The sequence below is a fragment of the Aquarana catesbeiana genome, linkage group LG06 (assembly GCF_042186555.1).
Source record: "Aquarana catesbeiana isolate 2022-GZ linkage group LG06, ASM4218655v1, whole genome shotgun sequence".
In the NCBI taxonomy this organism is placed as follows: Eukaryota; Metazoa; Chordata; class Amphibia; order Anura; family Ranidae; genus Aquarana; species Aquarana catesbeiana.
This window is the reverse complement of record NC_133329.1, coordinates 240,277,507-240,302,284: the sequence shown is the minus strand read 5'-3', so window position 1 is coordinate 240,302,284 and position 24,778 is coordinate 240,277,507. Positions and strand designations below refer to the sequence as shown.

Here is a 24,778-nt window from a genome sequence, read left to right as displayed (position 1 = left end):
TGCTCAGCCACAGGGGCTTGAGCAGAGGGGGAGGATATGTGATGGTATGCAAGGTGAGATGCACGATAATAGGTACATTTAACCTCGCATTCGTTCCATTGTAAGGGACTGAACCGGAATCCGGCCTGGTTTTTCCAGCCTCTGTGGCAGGCTGGGTTCTGGTCCGGATGTTCGGATCCACTGGAGTCCACAATCAGCTGGACTTTAAATATCCAGGAAGAGAGCACAGTAGGTCGCTCTGGTTTTGAGACTCAGGAAGGAACCTAAGTGACAGGAGCTCTGGGTGTTGGACTATAAGGTTTGTTTTTCTGCATGTTTTTGTGGGTGACGGGGACCAGCCCTGCACTGTATAGAGAGGAGACTATTTATTTAGTTAGTGCCGGACGGCAAGGATTTAATTTACGGTTTGTTTTTGTTTTGCAAACCTCCTGCAAATAAACCTGGCCTCCGCCAGATTTTTAAGAAAGTGCCCGTTTGCTGACTGTCCTTCACAAAAAGGTGATCCCCGCGAGCTAATTCTCCCACAGTGTATATATACACACACATATGTCATATTATCCTAATACTTTCTAGTAAGAGAATTAAGCATATTGGAAAAGGAAGGATGTTCACGACCAGTGGGAGCGTAGGATGACCAATTCACGGTCACTGGGTGACATCCCAAGATTTTATCAAGGTGATCCAACCACCACTTTTAGATAACAGTGCTGACCTCAATCTCCTCGTTCATTCCTCTAAGTGATAATGTATCGAGGGTGAAGATCTAGCATGTTTCTTGGCAAAACAACCTTTTGAACCATTCTGCTGGGGAATATTTTATCTGGGATGGATTCTAGAACCCATACCTTTTAATTCTTTGGGGGATTTTTTGTGGTATTCCAGAAAGTCACAGGGGACGCTGTGCTTAGGGAAACCCACATTGACAAATCTGCGGTGATCCCCAAACCTAGCACGTTAAGTCCTGATAGTATGGCTCACATACAACATATGCTCATGGAGGAGTAGAAGAGGACTCCAGTGGCAACCTGTGAAGCTCTGGTGAACTTCATGCCCAAGAGGTTTAGGGCAGTGCTGGAAAATAATGATGGCCACACAAAATATTGACACTTTGGGCCCAATTTGTACTCACTTTTGTTGCCAGCAGTTTAGACATTAATGGCTGTGTGTTGAGTAATTTTAAGGGGGCAGCCAATTTACACTGTTATACAACCTGTACACTCACTACTTTACATTGTAGCAAAGTGTCATTTCTTCAGTGTTGTCACATGAAAAGATATAATAAAATATTTACAAAAATGTGAAGGGTGTACTCACTTTTGTGAGATACTGTATATCGGTAAGAGGTAAAAACGTGAGGTTTAGATGGACTACTTGGAAGTAATATTAAACTCATAGTTTTTTCAGCAGCTGGTTTATTCACTTTTTGAGTATGTGGCTTCTTCATTTGAAGGCTAAATTTACCTTTGTGATAAAATTAACAATGGATGTATTTTTGTTGGGAAAAAATGTGCTTTTATTATATTTTTCACAGGAGTCTGCAGAGCATTGCACCAACAATTGATGGATCATGGGTACAATGCTATGCTCCTGCAGACAAGCCCTGCAGCTTTCTGCTCTAAGCTCCATACTTGCTGTCAATTTAAAGGTGCAGGGCTTGTGAATGAACTATGAGGGGTTCTCATCAGTCCCCTCGCAGTTCCCTGAGAACTACAAGCCATCTGATTGCTGTGAGACTGCACTGTCCACTGTTCACTTTTTCCTTTGAAGACTGATAAAATGAAAAATTGTAAACTGCAAGTGTTGGGGTAAAAATAAAAATTTTAACAAATAGTTTACTAGGAAATGTTTATTGTCTTGTGCTCAGTTTTCTAAGCTAAAAACTTCTGAGGGTTTAATACTATTTGAAAAGATGAGAACCTAAAGTGGCCTTTTACTAAGGTCCAAGGCCTGAAATCACAGTTTTTAGCTATATCTAATTACACTCAGAATTCTCTGCACATTTAATGTGAGATGAAAACTAGTGTCAAATCATTGAAGGTCGATTGCAAATATATTATTCTAGCCCTCTTAATATTGATGACAATGAGGTTATGACACTTGCAAAAATGTAGTATCATGTAATATTGTGATAATGACATATTCCTTGTAAGGTTGAACACCTAAAGTAACCCTTCACTAAAAGTAATGTATGAAATCATAGTTATGAACATTCGCTAGTTGACTTGATATTCTTTCTTGATTGAAGGTGGCTAAATAGAGATAAACCTTTGTAATGATTTTTCCTTTTTTTTTTTTTTTTTTTTTTTTTTTTTTTTTTACTTTTGTCTTTACAGTGAAAAGGGAAAAGTGATGGCAGCTAGAGGCACTATAATAAAGGACTATGCACACTTGTTTGTTTTTTCGCGTTATGTAGCATTACATTTAATATGTACATATTATTGTTGTTTTTACCAATGCATAGAATTTAAAGGTTATAACATTGGTCAGCAAATAAACTTTGCAGAATGAATATTTTTACACTTCTGACATTTGCATTTTTTCCCCCCTCATATTTAAAGCACATTTTCCCCACAACTAGTCCCTTTAGCACCTGTGATACATTTAGCAAACAGTCGTAACATTTTTGGAGCAAAAGGGTTTTTTTTTTTCTGAGGGAGACGTATGGGATGTAGAACTAGTAGGCTATACAAGAATAGGAGAAACACATTTGTTTTGTAAAAAACAAAAAAGAAAAACAGAGTATACAATCAAGAAATTAATTCCTTTTGAAACAATGCATGTAGTGGATGCCCTTTGGTGCCCCTGTGACTAAAAATATATTTACTTATTTTATTACAGTACATTGATTAATTTATATGGAATTAAACATTCTTATGAAGTTTATAGAATTTTATATACCAATATGCTTGATATGTGGAATTGTAGTACTCATATACCAACAGAGGGGAGCTGTTTGGAGCCAGCTGTAAACTCCCATGTATGATTTTTACCTTTAGGTATGCCTATGATAAGGCTTACCTGTTAGTACTACAAAAAAGGTCACTGCCCCCACCTATCACTGGTCTTCACAGCAAAGAGCACTGGAAAGGGAAATGCATGTCAAATAAAACCATGGAATTTCCAAGCCCAACTTACCAACCAGCCTGCGACCAACCAAATTGACCTAACAGTATGCGTTAAAAACAGGGGTTTAGTTGCACACATTTGCAAATACATGCATAAGAGTAATGTCAATATGTTGACATATTAGTCAAGTAATGCTCTGACACCTTTGCTGCCATAGTGCAATGTGCTGGGTGTTCAGTGTGTTACTGCACCTGTAAGGAGGGTTGGGCTCCCTCCAGTCATCTGCCCTTCATCTATGCATCAGAATACATGTGCTCCCACTGTGGAGACTCTTAAGTTAGAGGTAGGGTCTGCAGGATACAGGGTGCCTTGCTGGGGTCTGCATCTTACGTATGTATTTACAAATGTGTGCAACTAAACCCCTGCTTTTAGCGCATACTGTTAGGTCAATTCGGTTGGTTGCAGGCTGGTTGGTAAGTTGAGTTTGGAAATTCCTTGGCTTTTTTTGACTTGCCTATTAGTGCTGTAAATATCTCCTAAACATGCACCGTTTAGGAGATATTTCCTTTAGATGCAGCTGGTAACATTACTTGTGCATACGCTCTGAAAGAACGGCATATCTGTACTGTTCCTTCAGAGCCGTGTTTTAAACAGCAACTCCTGCGCGCATGCCAATAGCCGAAGCCTACAAACCCAGAAAAAAGCACGCCACTGGAGATCTTAGTTTTCAGGTAAGTCTGTCATAATGTGCTAGTATTCAATGCATACTATCACATTATGACTTAAACTGCCTGGGGCCAAATTTTTTTCATTTTGTATACGGTTTACTACCGCTTTCACAGCTTAAAGATATAAGTGCTAGACATGGTTAAGCCATCCCCTTGAAAAAGTCATGCTGGTGACGAAACGTATTGGAGTGGGACATAGTTTGTATGTAGGCTGGATAGCAGAAATCCTGGGAGACATGCTGACAGGTATGGCAGCTGGCTTTAGCACTACCAGCAGCAGAAAGTAAAGATCCCATGGGACCTGCACACTGTCTTACATGCTCTGGGATCTGTTTACAAGATATACTGTATGTTTGTGAGTATATTTGCTCTTTAATAAAACCTGATTTTAGCAGTACTATGCCATATGTTTCATTTTTCCATGACTTTATGATGTGACTATTCTGGAAAAAGAAGAGGAGGAGACCTGCTAGTATGAGAGAGGCAGCTGCACTGGATTATAGGAGTTCAGTGCGCTTTTTGCTGATTTTTTATTTAAAGAGAGGCAATATTAGCTGGTGAATGGCTGTCCAAGTGAATTGCTGGAGGTACACTTGGATGTGGAATTGGCACAGAATGTTTGGCACTTGCATGTTACACAAAGAAACACAATGACCTGCACACTGTTTTAAATGCTCCCTGATCTGTTTTGCAAGATGTTTGTAAGTATGTTTGCTCTTTAATAAAAAAAAAAAAAACACCTGGTTTATTAGTACTTTGCCATGTATTGTTTTATTTTCCATGTTCTCATGATGTGAATACTGTGGAGAAAAGAGGAGGAAGTATGTGAGGCCCTTAGATTCCTTCCTCTCCTGCCTTGGGGATCTATTTGGGAGAGTCCCTTAACTAGTATTGGGTGGTCAGCTTTGGCTAATCATAAGGAGAGGGGTCCACAAGGCCTTTTCGCTAGGTGGACCTTAGTGTGCCTTTTCCCTGTCAGGAGTCTTGTGCCCTGGGGTTCACAGAAAGGTCATTGCTCTTTAGGGGGGGAACATATGACATACTCTGGTGCATTTTTTTTGTGTGTTCAGAAACACTTTTTTTGGTTTACTTTGGTGTTTTGTTTTTGCATACTGCACCACGGGCTCGAAAAATTCTTCTGTCATATGGTTCCTCTTGTAATACCATTTGCAGGGGCTGCAGGAAGGTGGAGATGCATATCAATCAATCAGCTTCTGTGTAATAAGTCTTTTATCTATTCTGCTAAGCCACACTTCTTTGACACAGGGAATGAAGGTAAGGGGAGGAACTCTTGTCAGTTTTGACACATAGTACTATATTAGCATGCACATAACTCTGCAGTGATTGTCTGAGTAGAAGGGGGGGGGGGGTGCATTGTGGGTGGGAATTAGGGTGTTGTGCTGTGTGAAAAATAGGGAAGATTTGCACTATGGAAAGCAAGTCCTGAGATAACAGTCCCTCTTCCCAGAGCACGATGTGGGAGAGTTGGAATGATGGAAGTAGCAGGTACAGCAGCCTAATGTTTAAAAACACTAGCATTCAGTTGTATAAAGGATTCTGTGCAAAAAAAGAAAAAAAGACACCTAATCTAATTTAGTGAGTAACCTTAACAGTAATGAAAGTACTTGTTCTTTAGCATATTGTACATATACAGTATATGTTATTGTACCTGAAATGAAACTAATTCCACATCAAATGCACATTTCCTGCCTTGCTGACACTTATGGATCTGACGGTATTGGATATCAAATCCATTGTTTGCTGAATTGGAATATGTATAACGCCCTGTACACACGAGCAGACTTCTTGACCGGACTGGTCCGACGGACCGAATCCGTCGGACAATCCGACCGTGTGTGGGCTTCATCGGACTTCTAACAGACCTTTTCGGTCGAAAATCCGCCGGACTTTAGATTTGAAACATGTTTCAAATCTTTCCGCCGGACCCAGTTCCTATCGGGAAGCCCGTTTGTCCGTATGCTGGTCTGACAGACCAAATATGATGCAAGGGCAGCTACAGCACCTGCCCGCAAGAATGTTGCACTGGTTCCCAGCGACAGGGTATAATCTCGCGCTCGCTGCAATAGGAAAAACACATTTTCCTATTGCAGCGAGCGTGAGAAAGAGGCGACAATGTCGTCTTGTATGGATTTTAAGGGGAACCCCCTACGCCGAACAAAATGGCTTAGGGGTCCCCCCAAAATCCATACCAGACCCTTATCCGAGCACGCAGCCCGGCCGGTCAGGAAAGGGGGTGGGGATGAGCGAGCGCCCCCCTCCTGAACCGTACCAGACCGCATGCCCTCAACATGGGGGGTGGGTGCTTTGGGGAAGGGGGTGCCCTGCAGCCCCCCCACCCCAAAGCACCTTGTCCCCAGGTTGATGAGGACAAGGGCCTCTTCCCGACAACCCTGGCCACTGGTTGTCGGGGTCTGTGGGTGGGGGGGCTTATCGGAATCCAGGAGCCCCCTTTAATAAGGGGGGCCCCCAGATCCTGGCCCCGCCCTATGTGAATGAGTATGGGGTACATCGTACCCCTACCCATTCACCTGGGGAAATAAAAGTGTCAGTAAACACACTACACAGGTTTTTAAAAGTAGTTTATTAGGCAGCTCCGGGGGTCTTCTTCCGACTTCGGGGGTTTCTTTCGACTTCTCTGCTCTCTCCGGCCTCTTCTTCCGCTCTCCGGCCTCTTCTCCTGGTGTCCAGTTATTCTCCCGCTCTCCGGTTCTTCTGCCGGGCTCCTCCGCTATCTTCTGCTCTTTTGCCGCTCCTTTTTTAGTAGTGGCCCGGTCTTCTCCGTCATCTTGTTCCCTCTTCTCTTCTTCCGATGTTGACACAACGTTCTCTCCCACTGCAATGCTGTGTGAGCGGGGGGGGGATGACTTATATAGGCATGGGGCGTGGTGGTCACCGGGTGATGTCACCTGGTGACCCTGTCCCTTATGACGTCACAGTCCCGGGGCATGCTGGGACTGTGCCGTCATAAGGGGCGGGGTCACCACCCGGTGACCACGGCCCATGCCTCTATAAGTTATTGCGCACCGCTCACACAGCATTACAGTGGGAGAGAGCGTCGTGTCAACATCAGAAGAAGAGGACAAGACGACAGAGAAGACTGGGCCACCGCTATCAAAAGAGAGGCAAAAGAGCAGAAGATAGCAGAGGAGCACGGGAGAAGAACTGGATACCAGGAGAAGAGGCCGGAGAGAGCAGAGAAGTCGGAAGAAGACCCCCGGAGCTGCCTAATAAACTACTTTTAAAAACCTGTGTAGTGTGTTTTCTTATTGACACTTTTTTTCCCCAGGTGAATGGGTAGGGGTATGATGTACCCCATACTCATTCACATAGGGCGGGGGGCCGGGATCTGGGCCCCCCTTATTAAAGGGGGCTCCTGGATTCCGATAAGCCCCCCGCCCGCAGACCCCGACAACCAATGGCCAGGGTTGTCGGGAAGAGGCCCTTGTCCTCATCAACATGGTGCTTTGGGGTGGGGGGGCCGCAGGGCTCCCCCCTTCCCCAAAGCACCCACCTCCCCATGTTTAGGGCATGCGGCCTGGTACGGTTCAGGAGGGGGGGCACTCGCTCGTCCCCACCTCCTTTCCTGACCGGCCGGGCTGCGTGCTCGGATAAGGGTCTGGTATGGATTTTGGGGGAACCCCCACACTGTTTTATTTGGCGTAGGGGTTCCCCTTAAAATTCATACCAGACCTTAGGGCCTGGAATGCTCTGCGACGGGGTTCACAAGGTGTCAATCTCGCCAGCGAGATTGACTTCCTTTTCTAGTCCCGTCATACCTCATCACGTTCAAAATGAACGGACTTTAGTCCGTGTGTGGGCAAGTCCATTCATTCAAAAGTCCGCCGTAACTCCGTCGAAAGTCCTTCGGGAAGACCGGCGGACCTAGTCTGCCGGAAAGTCTGGTCGTGTGTAGGCAAGTCCGTTCGTTCGGAAAGTCCGTTGTAAGTCCGCCGGAAGTCCGTCGGGAAGACCGTGGGACCTAGTCTGCCAGAAAGTCCGGTCGTGTGTACCCTTTTTTTTTTTTTTTAACGAGACCCATTGAAAGTTAAACAATTATAGTCACATGTCTGAAAGGACTTCACTTTGTTTGTAGCCCAACCTTATTACCAAATATAAAAATAACTTTTTTATGGTGGGAATTGTTATGTAGAAACTATGCAGAAATGAGATTTGGAATAAAGTCTAAAAGTGTCTTTAAAAAAATTATCATTATGAGCACCAGTTGTTTATAGAACTATCATCATGCACACCAGTCTCTCTAAGATGTTCAGGAACAACCGTGGAAAAGTACATACTCAGATAACAAAATAAATGTGAAAAATATGTGTACAAGACCTAAGGTGGGTCATCTGACAGAGGTGTAAGTTCACCATACGTTTGAGCAGTTCAGCAGGTTGCATCCAGACTCCCTACCATGCATAGCTGTCTATATCTATGCCTTTTGCAGAGATTCTGTTTTGATACAAGGCAAGGCTGACACAGAAGTTGTGTCTCCAAGTTCATAAACAAAGTTATCTTGCCAAGGATTTAACTTTGGCATACGGATAAGTAGCGTGGGAAAGGCAATTATGGCAGTCTTCCTGATTTTAGTCATGATATTCTCATGAAATTTTTAATAACATCTATTCCCTCCACCCACATCTTGGTTAGTAATGTCAGTGTGTGTGTGTATATCTATCTATCTATCTATCTATCTATCTATCTATCTATCTATCTATCTATATATATATATATATATATATATATATATATATATGGTATAGAGAGGGAGAGAGTAAAAAAAATTGCTTTATTATTATTGGGGAATGTTTCAGATCCAGATTGGCAAGAGTCTTGAGGCTTGAAGAGCAATGTGAGGGTGTCCAGATCTTAGTCTCAGCTGGATTAATTCACTGAGAGGAGCCTTCTATTGTTTCTAAATGTATACCTTTAGTGCTTTTCAATTATCTTAGGTCAGTGGTTCTCAACCCTGTACCCCAACAGGCCATGTTTTCAGGTTTTCCTTTATCTTGCACAGGTGCTTTAAATCAGCGTAAATGGCTTGGTAATTTGGACAGCTAATTTATCTAAGAGAAATTCACAAAACTTGGCCTGTTGGGGGTACTTGAGGACAGGGTTGAGAACCACTGTCCTAGGTCATGCCTGTAATTCAACTAATTTTTTTCAAGCATGTAGGAAGCATTTAACCACTTAAGCCCCGGACCATTGGGCTGGCCAAAGACCAGAGCGCTTTTGCGATTCGGCACTGTGTTGCTTTAACTGACAATTGCACGGTCGTGCGACGTGGCTCCCAAACAAAATTAATGTCCTTTTTTCCCCACAAATAGAGCTTTCTTTTGGTGGTGTTTGATCACCTCTGCGTTTTTTTTTTTTGTTTTTTTTTTTTGCGCTATAAACAAAAAATTAGCGAAAATTTTGAAAAAATGCATTATTTTTTACTATTTGCTATAATAAATATCCCCAAAAAATATAAAAAAAAAAAATGTTTCCCTCAGTTTAGGCCGATACGTATTCTTCTACATATTTTTGGTAAAAAAAAATTGCAGTAAGAGTTATTGATTGGTTTGCACAAAAGTTATACCGTCTACAAAATAGGGGATAGTTTTATGGCATTTTTATTAATATTTTTTTTTTTTTTACTACTAATGGCAGTGATCAGCGATTTTTATCATGACTGCGACATTATGGCGGACAGATCGGATACTTTTGGCGCTATTTTGGGACCATTCACATTAATACAACGATCAATGCGATTGAAAATGCATTGATTACTGTGTAAATGTGACTGGCAGTGAAGGAGTTAACCAGGAGGGGGAGCTGTAGGGGTTAAGTGTGTCCTAGGGAGTGATTCTAACTGTGGGGGGAGAGGCTATGTGTGATATGACACTGATCACCGCTCCCGATTGCAGGAAGCTGTGATCCGTGTCAGTGTCACTAGGCAGAACGGGGAAATGCTTGTTTACATCAGCATTTCCCCATTCTTCCTCTCGGTGAGACGATCGCAGGTATCCCCGCGGACATCGAGTCCGTGGGACCCGCGATCACACTCACAGAGCTTGCGGCACGCATGCGCAAACCGCTTCTTAAAGGGCAACGTACAGGTACGTGATTCTGCCTGTACGTGCCATTCTGCTGACATATATCGCCATGAGCGGGTCGGCAAGCGGTTAAAGACACGTTTTTGTTTTTTTTGTTTTTTTTTTTTTAAATGAAGCAGTATGTCCACTTGTAGTGCTGGTAACTGCAGCTTCAAACATTAAAGATTGTAAAGTCTTGTTTTGGTTTTTTTTCTATAAAAATAACAAACATGTTATACTTACCTCCTATGTGCAGTGTTTTTTTACAGAGCAGCCCAGATCCTCCTGTTCTGGGCTCCGGACCCCTTTCTCCTGTTTTTTTTTATCAATAAAGTTTTTATTGTAAGATAAAAAGTAGTATCAATTGTACAATTATAATAACATTAGTACACATATCTTATAAATTGTAAATTCAACATTAGGTATAAAATAACAAAACGTTAGAGCGCTTATTCATATTAATCATTAGCGTTCTAATTTTAATATATGATACCCATCCTTAAGGTAGATACTTTGCATATTACTATGAACTGATTATTACTTACATATAGATATTCACATACGTTCTATATACGCGTATGTTGTTTAAGGCATACAGTATACTTAGGTAGGAAAGGTAGCAGACCCAAGAGAGGGTGAGATTAGAGGAAGGAAAGAGACAGAAAGTCAAGGTCCCAGATAAATCTGGGATAAATTCTATACCATAGATTCGTATGTTCTAGAGTATTTGAAAATGACCCAGGGCTGCCATGTTTTATTGAATTTTTTTGACTGTTTCATGAGCTGTTGCCCTAATCTCCTCCATATTATGGAGGAGGTGAACCTCGTTTTGCCAATCTTTGATTGTAGGAGTGGTTGTATTTCTCCAATATCTGGGGATCACTGCTTTCGCAGCAGTGAGTAAAAAATCTGGTCAATGATCCCTTATACTTTTTCATTGAACAATTAGTGACATGTAGTAAGCAGCTCGCTGCGTTTAACCTCGCTGGCGGTATGATTATTTCATATTTTTGATGCTGAAATCGGTACAATTATTTTGCATAGAAATTTGGCGTTTTATATTGTAGGCCTGTAATTCTTATGCCCTGTACACACGGTCGGATTTTCTGATGGAAAATGTGTGATAGGACCTTGTCGTCGGAAATTCCGACCGTGTGTGGGCTCCATCACACATTTTCCATCAGAATTTCCGACACACAAAGTTGGAGAGCTTCCTATAAAATTTTCCGACAACAAAATCTGATTGTGTGTACACAGATCCGACGCACAAAGTGCCACGCATGCTCACAATAAATTAAGAGAAGAAAGCTATTGGCTACTGCCCCGTTTATAGTCCCGATGTACGTGTTTTACGTCACCGCGTTTAGAACGATCTGATTTTCCGACAACTTTGTGTGACCGTGTGTATGCAAGACAAGTTTGAGCCAACATCCGTCGGAAAAAATCCATGGATTTTGTTGTCGGAATGTCTGATCAATGTCCGACCGTGTGTATGGGGCATTTGGAATAACTCACTCTAAATCTGTCCAAACCACAGTCTAGTAGACATCTCAGGTATGATAAAGTTTGAAACACAAAATCATAAATTATAATATAATAAATAATTATACCAAATAATAATAATATAATAATAATAAAAATTATTCAATAATGTAATCAAATGGGGGGCGTGGCCTGACACAGCATGGAGTAGGACGTGTGGACTCAGAGCTCCGTCCAATACTCCTGATAAGTCATTAATCCTGGACAAATAACGTTAACTAACTGGCTGGATTGACTCCCTGAGGCACCTGGGACAGCTGGGTCTTACTCCTGGAGGAATAGGACGAACAGCGGCCCGAACGGAGCGGCGATCTCCCGCTCGGCGGCAAGCACTAATCGAGACCGCGGCTTCGGCCTACAACCAGAGGCCGCGGCCATCTTGGTACTCCTCGGATTCGGCCCTGCATGAAGCCAGCTCCACACTACAGGTACCCAGCCATCAAACAACTCCCTAGCAGAGCTGGACTTTTCCCATTCCCCCTGCTTCTGGCCTGTGTGCTCCCTTGAGACCCAGAGAGACTGACGCTCAAAACCGGCCTAGATTGCGGCCTAGGCCTACATGTGCTGCCTGCTTCTACATCATCCTGTGCCCACAGACCCCTTTAAACAAGCTTAACAGCCTCCCCCTTGTGACCGCTGAAACATCCAGTCACGATGTCTCCCACAAAGGCTCAGAAAGCAGCGACGGCGGCGAAACTGGCTCAGTACCGCCGACAAGAGGGAGAGGAGATGGAGGAAAATGGCGCTGCGGAGAAGCCTGAGGAGGAACGTGCGACGGGAGTTACAGAGCGGCTTCTCGAGGCAATTACATTCTGCAGAACCTCATTAACAGCCCAGATAGAGGAGGTAAAGGTAGATATATCTCTCATCCGGCAAGATTTACATAACCTACGGGACCGAGTTAAAACTACCGAAAACCGAATCAGCAATGTGGAAGACGCCATCCCACCCCCCTGCAAGAGGGGACAGAACGTATGCAGCGCCAAATTCAGCAACTGTTCTCCAAGCAGGATGAAATGGAGAACAGACTGAGGAGGTGCAACCTGCGATTAATCGGCCTTCCTGAGGGCGCTGAGGGTAAGGACCCCACCACATTTCTGGAGCAGCTGCTCATCACACATTAGGACATAGAGGCCTTCTCCCCAATGCTAACTGTAGAAAGGGCCCACCGAATGCCTGCCAGACCACCTCCACAGGGAGCACCCCCGCGCACCTTTATAGCCAAGCTCCTTAACTATAAGGATCGGGATGCGGCCCTGAGAATGGCGCGAGAAAAAGGCAACATTCAACTGGGGAATAGCAAAATCGCTATATTTCCTGACTTTTCAACAGAAGTACAGCGCCGCAGACAGGGGTTCACAGAGGCCAAACGTAGGCTGAGAGTAAAGCTAATTAAGTATGCTATGCTGTTTCCAGCCCGACTCCGAGTAGAGCAAGATGGCAGAGTTCACTTCTTTGAGGACCCCGAGGAGGTAATAACCTGGTTGGAACGCCAAGGGGCACCGGAGAGAGCAGACTGATACCGTTGTAAGTACACTTTTTCCTACCACTTACTACAATCAATACAACATACAACTCCTGATACTTATTGCAGACCTGATTAAAATTTAACAACTATGCGCTGGGCACTGAAGTGGACATATACAGATCAAACTGCTAGATTTAAATGCTCTTCACGCTAGCCCACCTATTTGCTTAGTGAGCCGGATGGAAGACCCGCCAAGGAACTGTGAGTTGTATACTTACTACGAGAGTCAAGTTTAGACTAAACAATCAACCTTTTTACTTTTTCCCTTGCCCATATTTTTTTATTTTAATTTGTTTCCCTCTGTCATATTATGTGGCTTATTATGCTTTTTGAGAGGACGGAGCTTGGAGAGGACATAGTCCTGCCCCTTTATTGCAAAGTGCAGCGAGACTCTACCCCACTCAACACCAGAGGATATGATTGTGAGATTGGGTGCCACTGCAATGAACAATTATATGCCATTCTTCCAACACGGAGTATATTCCGTCATCATAATCTAGTGCGGTGGCCCCAATTACTCACGTGTTTATGGCTTTACAATGCAAAGTTCTTTATTTTCTTGTTGGGGAATTTCAATTGGTTTGGGGATGATGCCTGCAACAGTTGGGAAGGTTGTAAGGCAGGGTGGGGGGTGGTAGGGGTTATAGTTCAACCGTTGAACAGATTTGTATGTGTTGTAATCAGATTGTACACCAACCAAAGTTTGGCACTGTTGCTGCAGATATTAAACGCTATACTATATCTAGTAAAGCGTACACTAAATATACAATACGAGCATATGAGAAGACTAACCAAAAAACTAGACAAACACATGATAGCTGAAACACGTAGCTCTATAGAAGGGAACACATGGGGACTTTAAAGTTTCTTACCTGGAACCTGCGGGGCTTGCGTGAGAAGATAAAACGCTCGGCGGTCCTCACGTTCCTTAAAAAACAACACCCTGACATATTAGTCTTAGTAGAGACTCACGTGGAGGGGAGAGTGCAAATGGCTCTTCGCCGACCATGGGTCGGATGGGCATTTCACTCGACCTACACATCGCACGCGCGTGGGGTATCAGTTTTGGTGGCCAAATCGGTACAATTTGAACTTAAAGAGGTTTCCACAGACCCACAGGGACGATACGTCTTTTTATCTGTTAAACTATATGGGGAACCTTTTCTCATTTTGGCTTTCTATGTTCCTCCCCCATTCTCCATACCCATAATCTTAGAGGGATTTACATTCGTGACCAAACACCCCACAGTCCAGGCGGTCTGGCTAGGGGATTTTAACACCACGCTAAACCCCTCGATTGATAGACTTCAACCCTTGAATCCACATCCAATAACCAACAGAGAAACCAAATTTGCCAAGCTAATTTCCCCTTTTCACCTTGTGGATTCTTGGAGATATAAATACCCAAACAAACAATCATTCTCCTGTTTCTCTTCTTCCCACAACTCTATGTCTAGAATTGACATGATATTGCTATCGCAAAGTCTCACACCTCGATTACTAGAGACAGTTTTCTCTCCCAGGTTGTTGTCTGACCATAGCCCATACTGGATTACATTAAGCATGCCCATTGACAAACCAAAACGGAACTGGCGATTAAACCCATTTTGGCTCTCACTACTCCCGGAGGATGATGAACCCACGAATGAATGGAAGTTGTACTTTAGGAACAATGACCGTTCAGCCTCCATGACAACAACCTGGGAATCTTTTAAATCTCATGTTCGCATGATACTCTCAGCTCGCATCAATAGAATCAAATTAGATTCTTCTAGGGAGCTAGACAGAGCGGTAACGGTTCTATCTCAATCTGAACAAAATTATACGAGTGACCCCTCTCCCGCAAATGCAGACTTACTTAAACTTCAGGCCAGACACGGCACTTCCTCAGTTAACAGAAGACCAGGTTAACCTCCTCGAGACACCTCTCACCGAGGAAGAAATAGCGGTGGCTATAGCTGGATTTGCCAGGTCCAAGTCCCCGGGCTCAGACGGCCTACCTATAGAATTCTACTCTCAATTCAGCGATTTTTTGATCCCAAAACTTTTAACCTTATACAACCACTTATTTGAGACATTTTCACTTCCCGATTCTATGAGAGAGGCAATAATAGTCCTCATACCTAAACCGGGAAAAGATCCAGGATACCACGAATCCTACCGCCCAATTTCCTTATTACAGGTAGATATCAAAATATTAGCCAAGGTACTTTCCCTCCGACTCAATCAAGTTATTCTTTCTCTGATCCATACAGATCAGGCGGGGTTCATGCCTGGTCGTAACACCTCATTCAACTTACGGAAATTGTTTATAAATCTACAGGCTACACATGAAAATGTAGGATCCAGGGTAATTGTGACGCTTGACACGGCCAAGGCGTTTGACTCTGTGAAGTGGGATTACCTGTGGCAATGCTTGGGGAGGTATGGTTTTGGCCCCAGGTTCCTTAAGTGGATCAAACTACTTTATCAAAATCCTACAGCTAGAGTGGTGGCGAACGGGTGGCCATCTCAAGAGTTTGACCTCAGCCGAGGCACGAGACAGGCTGCCCTCTTTCCCCACTTCTCTACGCCCTAGCTGCAGAGCGTTTGGCCGTGTCTATTCGTGCAAACCCCGAGATTGTGGGTCTACAAATGGGAACCTTAACCGAAAAAATTAGCTTATACGCGGACGATACCCTACTATATCTAGCTGACTCAGGTCCTTCCCTTCAAAAAGCATTACAGCTGATCGAACACTTCGGAACGTTTTCCGGTTTAAAGATAAACTGGGAAAAGTCCCAGATACTACCTATAGACAGTTTCCCACCACCTGAATCATGGACAGAGACCCCACTAAAAAGAGCAGATACAATCAAGTATCTAGGAATTCATATATCCAAAGATCCGGCTGATTATATTCCCCTCAATATAGAACCCCTCTTTCCACTAGTCAAAACCAAAATACGCACTTGGGCCCGTTTACCACTAGGAGTATGGGGTCGCATAAATCTGATAAAAATGGTCCTCCTCTACATATTGTGGCATACCCCAATCTATCTCTCATTAAAACACTTTAAATCTCTTGAGGCTCTGCTCAAACCCTTTGTGTGGGGGACTAACAGACATAAAATCGCATGGCCAGCGCTTAAAAACCCGACGGACATGGGGGGAATGGCCTTACCGGATCTGAACTTTTATTACATTGCATCACAATTATCACAACTATTTCACATAGACACGACGGATAACGTACGCTTCCTGACCCTTCTCTGTTCTTAAAGAGTGCAGCTTACCGGGCATTCCCTTTATGCAATATCGGCAGGATTCAGGAATACTGAGATAGGGGGAGACAAGAAGTCCTTGATATACCACTACAGACGTATTTGGGACCTTGCTTCCACTAAATTAGGAATACCTAGACTACACGACCATACACCGATATGGCACAACAGGGATATGACAGAATTTATAAACATACCGGACTCGGAGCTGTGGGAGTCTAGGGGAATTTACTATATACATCATCTGCTATTCAATGGAACCATCAAAACTTACAACATACTCAAAGAGGAATTTTCTCTTCCAAATTTCATGTTCTTCAGATACCTACAAGTAAGAAATGCGACCCAAACACAATTCTTGCGGGCTGAGGCCCCGCCCACTCTACATCCCATTATGGCTATTGTTAAAAATACAGACCCACGTGGATTGATATCCACATTTTATAATATGCTCCTAACTCCCACCTCATCAAAAATAGTGTTTGATTTGAAGCCTCGCTGGGAAAGAGAGGTGGGACTGATGGAAAATGAGGAGTGGGAGGAAGCCCTCGAGACATGCAAAGCAGTATCACCAAAACTCTCAGACAGACTTTCTCAGATTTACATAACACATAGAACATACCTTACCCCAATTCGAGTAGCCAGATACAAACGTAATCAGTCTACCCTATGTCTGATGTGTGGACAAGAAACAGGCACGTTTTTCCATTTAATATGGACATGTTCCAGGATTCAACAACTTTGGAAACAGGTTATAACATTTCTACACGATACCATGGGCTCCCCAATAGCGCTAGAACCAAAACAATGTCTCCTAGGGATATTTCCAGACACAGTAGACAAATTTACCAAGGTATTTCTACATGAAACCCTATTTTCTGTCAGAAAAATTATTGCAAGAAAGTGGGTGAGGCCAACCCCCCCCAGTGTGGTGGAATGGAAAACAGAAGTTAACGCAACCTTGCCATACAAAAAACATGTTTACATTAATAGAGGTTGTCCGACAAAATACAACAAAATTTGGGATCGATGGTTGCAAGAACCTGAAACTTGTACTTAATTATAAGCTCGTTTAGCAATACAACACTTAGATCTCTATAACTAAGACTTTATTCCAGTTACAAATAGAGAAAGTATAAATCAAAAGACACCATGGTTAATGTTGTTCTCCCATAATGGTCATGTCAGCACAGTGCACAATATACCCCATACAGACTCAAATGTATGTAACATATATGAGAACGCCATGATATATATATATATACAGCACGTATACTAAAATTAAAAAAAACAAAACAAAAAACAATAAATGTTCAACGGGGGTGTGGGGAAGATAATATTACTCATTATATTGATAGTATTTCATAGTTGTATACACGTATTTTTGCGTTAGCGCATGTTACTCCTAATTTTGACTATATAAACAGTGTATACCTCCCTTGTTTAACATGCATTTTATGTACATGTATATTGGTACAACTCTGTATTTATATGCACCATCTTTACTTAATAAAACCTTTGTTTAATGGAAAAAAAATAATGTAATCAAATCAAAAACACTGAAATTTTCTCAGTTGCAGAATTGTCACTGTCATTACTTTCAGTGTTTGATGACGGATCTCCCCACAAATCACTATCGCTCAATTCTGCGAGTGATTCTAATTTATTATCACTGTTTTCTAGTTGGTCTAAAACCACTTTTGATGTAAAGGGACAGTTGTGGTTGCTATGGACAATCTCCAGTTTCCAGGCAGAAAGAACAGTTTTTATAATATAAAACTGCATGCAGGCCACTGGAGAAACCACTAGGGACAAAAGGATGTGAAAAAATTTCATACAGTAATGTAATCTGTAAATTTACAGTATACTGTATGTATTTTGTGTTTCACTTTTCGAATTTGGCGCCGTTCTCCGTCCCTGTGCGTCGCAACACTCGCAGGGAATGGAGCTCGGCTCCGTGATGAATCGAGCGGAGGACGGCTCGCTCACACTGTGGGGAGACATGGCAGGATCCAGGAGACAAGGTAAGTAAATTCTTCCTGGATCCTGCGATGCGATCCCGAGTCTGGCTCGGGGTTACCGCTTTTGGTTCTGAAATTCCACCCCAGCCAGACTTGGGAATACCGCCAGGGAGGTTAATTGAATTGATGTCTCAGTGATAAGCTTTATGATTTCAGAGACCTTCCGCCAAAATGGTTGAATCAAGGTGCAGTCCCACCATATATGCTGTAAGGTGCCTCTTTCCTGATCACAATGCCAACAAAGGTCAGAAACCATGGGGAACCATCTATGTGTTTTGATTGGCGTGTTATACCAATTCGTCAGGATCTTAAAGGAAGATTCCTGTAGGCGTGTGCTAATTGCGCATTTGTGTGCGAACACACAGGCTTGTTGCCATTGGTCCTTAGTGAAGGACGTGTTTAATGCGGTTTCCCAAAACACTTTGTTTACTAGGTTCCTAAAGACCAGAGGCTTGCAGCCAGGCGTAGGACAGGGAAATGTTTTTTTTCGGTTTTAGTTTATGTCTCGGAGGACTCAGGACATAACTATGAATTTGACGATATTCCTAATATGTTAGGAATGTCAGTCCTTTCTCAATTTGCATTTCTGAGATTGATTTGATCTTATTGCCTTTTGAAACAGTGTGTAGCCAGCAATGTATATTCATGTCTGTGTGTAACTGGAATGATTTGTTCATTCCTGGTGGAAAGTCTGGGTTAAAAATCAGCGGTGTGAGAGGGCCAGGGGATGTTGTTAGGTCAGAGTAACTTTTTGTAGGTTTTTAAGTGTTGCCCTTACAAGGAGGTGTTGTTTCAATTGTTTGTGGCAGGAGTCCCATGGTATCCAGGGTGAGTGTTTCACAGGTATTGGACCTAAATTATTTTCCAGCACCACTCAATCCTTGTTGTCTGCGTGACATGTCCAGTCTATAATTTTGGTGAGATGTGAGGCAAGATAGTAGTTCTTAAAATTTGGGAAGTCCATACCTCCATTTTGTTTGTCTCTTGTAAGTAATTGGAGACTGATGCAGGGCTTTTAGTCACCCATAAAAATCTCCTGAGTATGGAGTGTAGGGTTTGGAAGAAATTTGAAGGTAAAAGGATTGGGATGGTCTGAAAAAAATACAGGATTCTAGGTAAGGCTGTCATTTCGATGATGGCTGCTCTGTAGAACCACGAGAAATATTTGAAAGATCATCTATCTAAATCCTTGTTTATAGCTTATAAAAGGAGTTGAAAGTTTCTTGTATAAAGTGAGTCAAGTTTCAGTGTCAACCATATCCCTAAGTATTTGAGAGCTTTGTTTTCCCATTTAAACTTGCAATTATTTTGTGTGGTCTTTTTTGTGTTCTCTTTCAGTGTTAAATTTAAAGCAGAGTTCCAAAAAAATAAAAAATAAAAATAAAAGTCAGCAGCTACAAATACTGCAGCTGCTGACTTTTAATAATCAGACACTTACCTGTCCCAGGGTCTAGCGATGCGGGGGAACGAAGCCCCGCTCGTCTCCCCCCTCCTCTCTTCGGCCCTGGCATTGTCACTGTGGGCGCCCGGTTGTTGCTTCACAGCCAGGCTCACACTGCGCATTGCGCGAGCTGTGCGCTGTAACTGGCCTGGCAATCATCTTGGACCTGGGACATGTCCCAGATGATTGCCGAGAGGGAAGGGGGAGAGGTGGACTTACTTCCAGCACCGCAGTGCCCCGGGAGGAAGTGGGAGCTGATTGGGTAATTGGGTACCCTTCCTCCTGTTGACTGCCCCCACAGCAAGCAGCTTGCTATTGGGGCACCCAAGCCAAGCTGCAGCTCCATGTATCCATTCAGACACAGAGCTGCCTTTTGGCCCCGTCCCCTCTCTCTCCTGATTGGCTAACTGACTTTGATTGACAGCAGCGGGAGCCAATGGCACCGCTGCTGTGTCTCAGCCAATCAGGAGGGAGAGTCCCGGACGGCTGAGACACGTGGACATTGCTGGACAGAGATGTGGCTCAGGTAAGTATTAGGAGGTCGAGGGGAGCTGCTGCACACAGAAGGCTTTTTCCCTTAATGCATAAGATTTTTAAAAACACCTTCTGACTTTACAACCCCTTTAAGACTCGCTATATGCCAAGGAGAGCAGTAAAAGATGAGAAATTAATATTACAAGTGTTCATGTTGTGCATAATACTTTTTCTTTTTGCAAGAAGCTGAGTTGATTTGTCTAATTTAAATTATCTATAATTGTAATGGGGTCTTTATTGCCTTTACACCATTGCTGTCACTGTTTTAAAGTTTATATATTTACTGATGTTAAATACTTGATTATTTATTGATAGTACAGTGGTACTTTCTTTATGGGAGAGTTAAATACCTGTTTAAAATGATGAAGATAATAGAATGGCAGCAGTGTCTTGTAGCAAAGTTTGCTTTGTAGCGTCCCAGGGTACATGTTCAATGTGTCAGGAATCTTTACAGCATTTAGCTTACTTTGAATTTTGGCATCTCTGGGTGGCTATAGGCCAGAAGTCATGTACTGTAACTGAACGTGACAGATGAGCCAGCTGCAGAATAGAGAGAGGAGTGTCTACACTACTAGCAGTCCATGAGGCATAGTGTACAATGTGCTAAAAAACAAAAAAAAAACAAAAACAAAGGAGTATCATCCTAATTGCTCTTACTAAAGAAGTAAGGTAGAAAAGTAGTGGAAAGAACAGGATTTATACAAAAGAGCTGCTGTTACAACAGAAAAGGCCAGAAATATTATTTCTTGAAGGCTCCTATCAAAGTTGATGGTAAAATCCAGAATTGGTATTGAGGGCCAAAAATAAGGATCAGTCATAAACTTTGCATTGCAGCCAAGAGACAAAAAAAAAGTGTTCCCAGTAAGAAAGCATTGCTTCCAGCTGAGTTTCATCCCTATTAATGACAGTGGATCAAATGACCAAAGATCCAAATTAGGTAACAGGTGCCATTGTTGTGCCATTTCTTGAGGGGAGTCCAGGAAGAGTCAGCACAGCTGACAGCTTAAGTTAAAGAGAATATTTGATTTCATTATAAAGGAGATTTTGTACCATGTTGAAGCAAAGTGTCCTTTTAGGCTCGGTTCACACTGGAACCGGCTGCGGATCGCACAGGAATGCTGTGCGTCCCCATTCTCTGGTTCAGGGACAAATCAAGGCAGAATCTTTACTTGAATTCGGCCCTGAAACTGAGCTAAAGACGCACACTCACAGCGTTTCTGAACTGGCTCCATAGAGAGATGGTCACATTCTCCTGCTATGCAAATTGGATGCAGGGAAACCCGCATTCCAATTTGCATAGGTGTGAACACAGCCTTAATGTGGATGATTGTGTTAGTATATCTTTAAAGCATGTAGTTATATTTACATAGAGCACAAAAAAAATTAGGTACAACATCTAGACACAAGTTAAAAAAATAAAACTTTCTTTAATTTTTCTAACTGATTTCAAATCCTTGCATTTTGCATTTCTTTAAAGTCCTTCCCTTTAAAAATTTACCAATAGTCAACAGCCATTTACAAAGTTAAAAAGCATTAACCAGTTTCGGTCCGGCCCAGGTCTGATATTTCTCTCATACATTTAAAAATCTGAATTTTTTGCTAGAAAATTACAGAACACCTAAACATTATATTTCTTTTAAGCAGAGATCATGGAAAATTACATGGTTGTTGTTGCAATTTTTTATGTTGCGCGATATTTGCCCATTGGGTTATCAAATGCAAATTTTCAGGATAAAATAAACTTAAATGAAATTTAGTAAAAACAATATAATATCCACTTTTTTCGTAAAACATAAAAGATGATGTTACACCAAATAAGTGGATAACTAACATGTCATGCTTTAGAATTGCATACGTCCGTGGAACAGTACCAAACTAGGGTACCTCAAAATCTCCATAGGCGACTCTTTAAAAGCCGTTACAGGTGTAGTGTCACACAGGGGGCCTGGCATGATAATTATTGCGCCCGCTCTGACGTTTGCGTGGATACCTCACATGTGTTTGGTGCGCTCACTGTTTACATATGCATATGGGACCTATGTGCACATTTGCTTTAAAATGTATTTTATTTGAGTTTTTACTTATACTGCATCTTTAATTTATTTTTTTATCACCTTTTTTGCTATTGCAAGATGAACAATATCCCTTGTGATAGCATGGGCCGTGACAGGTCCTCTTTTTGGAGAGTCCTGGAGCCCAAAGCAGTAACGGCTTGTTTACATGAGACTGAAATCGTAAGTGACAAAATCTATGTCGCTTCCAGTTTCTGACATCACACAGTGGGAAGAACAACATCAGTTCCTCTCACTGTGTCCGGGCAAGCCGATGCCACCAGTCGCATCCTTACTGGACTCCCAGTCAGGTGGGAGTCCCTGGTAAAGGTGGCAGGTGGAGGGGGACCCACCTTCTACCACCTGTAAAAGTGATCCACTGGCTAGATAGCTGCTAGGATCACTTTTACCCTTTAGGACATCACAGACTGTAAAAAATAATACCAGGATCGTGGTTGTAGCCTCAAACATGATCCCGGTATAACCACTTAAACTTTAGGCCATTTATAAACAGTCTAAGGACAGGAAGTGATCACCCAGCTGTGAAGTGGATAATAGAAACGGCAATTAACATAACTTTAGAAAATATGAATTTGTTTTACATAACATAATAATATGTTGTGGGTAATAATTTTTAATTTGCTTCTTCACTTTAGTGCCCCCATGATTATATACCAGTCTGTGGATCCAATGGAGTCACTTTCCGAAATGAGTGCTACCTAAGAGGAGCAGCCTGCAAGCAGCAAAGCGAAATACTTGTTGTGGCTGAAGGTTCATGTGTGGCAGGTATGTGCCAGTTATGTTGTGTTATAGCAACAAACTTTGTATGTTCTAAAATGACTTGAGTTTGTTTTACTGCAGAGTTGCCTTTTTTTTTTATTTGAAAAGATACAAATAACTGCTTTTTGCCATTATATAATTAAAGCAAGCAAGAACTGGTCTTAAATCTATTCTAAATCTTATACCTCTAATATAGCGTCTGTATAATAGCTTTATAGGACCAGTGTTTCAAATAATATTGTATGATGATAATTGAATGTGAATGATACATGCAATGATAAAATTCATCTAATATTCATTTTTCTATTTTATTTGCCTTTTTTTCAAATTTTTTTCCTCCACGTTTACAATCAAGGCCTCTACAATTAAGCCCCTACTGGGCGAAACATGTTGGAGGGGGTTCTTCCGTCTATAGGAGACTAAGCCAAAGCCATTTTTTACTAAGAGGAGTTCACTATATGCCGAGGCAGTGTGTGGACAGGCACCATTTTGTTGTAGTCCTTAATGTGTCTGATGAGCAAATATTCAACATGACTAGCACCTGCAAACATTGTGGCCAGTCAGCTGGAATAACAGTTTGAGGCATTCGAGCATTATCAGGTATATTTGGTTTTTGGTTTGTAAACAAACAGATTCATGGTTGCTTATCCCACCACATGTACCTTTCAGCTGCAGTTCTACCTAATCACCTCTCCTCCCATCAACTACTCCTTTCCTGGCCATGTTCCTGCTAGTCACACCAACCCCCCCCCCCCCCCAGCCCTACCAGTGCATTCTAATATTTGGTCATGTTACTTTCCCAGAGGCCTTTATGGTTTAATAGGTCCTCGCGCTTCCCAAACCTGAGCATTTCTTTCGTTACCAAGCTTCACAACTACCATGACTGTGTTGGTGGAGAATAGAGGTGTCTAGAGGTGGACAGGATGTGAGATCTCTGACGAGACTGATCTCACATCCTTTTCATCTCCGGAACCCTCTGTTCTTTACCATAAAGTAACTTCTGAGAGTCTCGGCCAGAGTACACGTTAAGGGTTTGGCGCCAACTGTTAACCGTCCGCTGGCTCTAGTTCCAAGTGCCCTGGCAGAATCCGCCGAAGAGCGGGCTAGCGATGAGGGAAGAGCACTGATCTACCTGAGAGAGGGACCTAAAGGGACAATACATCTCCAGCCAGTGGAAACTGGATCTATCTTAGAGTGATCACACTGAGCTTTTATTGACCTGTTTCCTATAGGTCAAATTAAAAAAAAGGTGAGCATGCACACCTGAAGGTGGTGGAACACAGTGGTGATATGCTTGCAAGATACACTGGTGTTTTGAATCATATCTTAAACAGATCACTTCACTGAAAAAATCATATAAATCTGTTGGGACTTATTTGATGGGACTAATTTTTCACTTATTTTAAATCACAATACTTTATAATTTGATATTATTCACGTTTCCCTGTGGGGTATGAATCCCTGTGGGATGTTTGTGTACGAATGTTATATACTGATACTCATCATATAATGATTTACATGAAGTTTTTTTTTCATATGCACATACAATTTGATGGTTTATGGGGCTATTGTTTAGATGGCTGTTAGAAGGGCTGGAGGTTATTTATGGCTTTGTTATTGTATTTGTTTGGAGCAAATTTTCACTATTGTCAATTTCTACATATATTGGGGCAGTGCTACACTTTTGCTTAGTTTACTATTTGTCAGGGTGTGGGAACACATTAAA

At 42.4% G+C, this 24,778-nt stretch overlaps 1 protein-coding gene across 2 annotated transcripts in view; it reads left to right on the top strand.

Annotated features, from left to right (window-relative positions):
• The window catches only part of TMEFF2 (transmembrane protein with EGF like and two follistatin like domains 2), a 1,235,357-nt gene that overhangs the window by 153,457 nt on the left and 1,057,122 nt on the right, over positions 1-24,778 (top strand). For both annotated transcript variants that reach the window (XM_073633100.1, XM_073633101.1), the window contains exon 3: positions 22,929-23,058. In XM_073633100.1, coding sequence (XP_073489201.1) covers positions 22,929-23,058 — 130 coding nt within the window. The remainder of the gene's footprint in view (positions 1-22,928; positions 23,059-24,778) is intronic.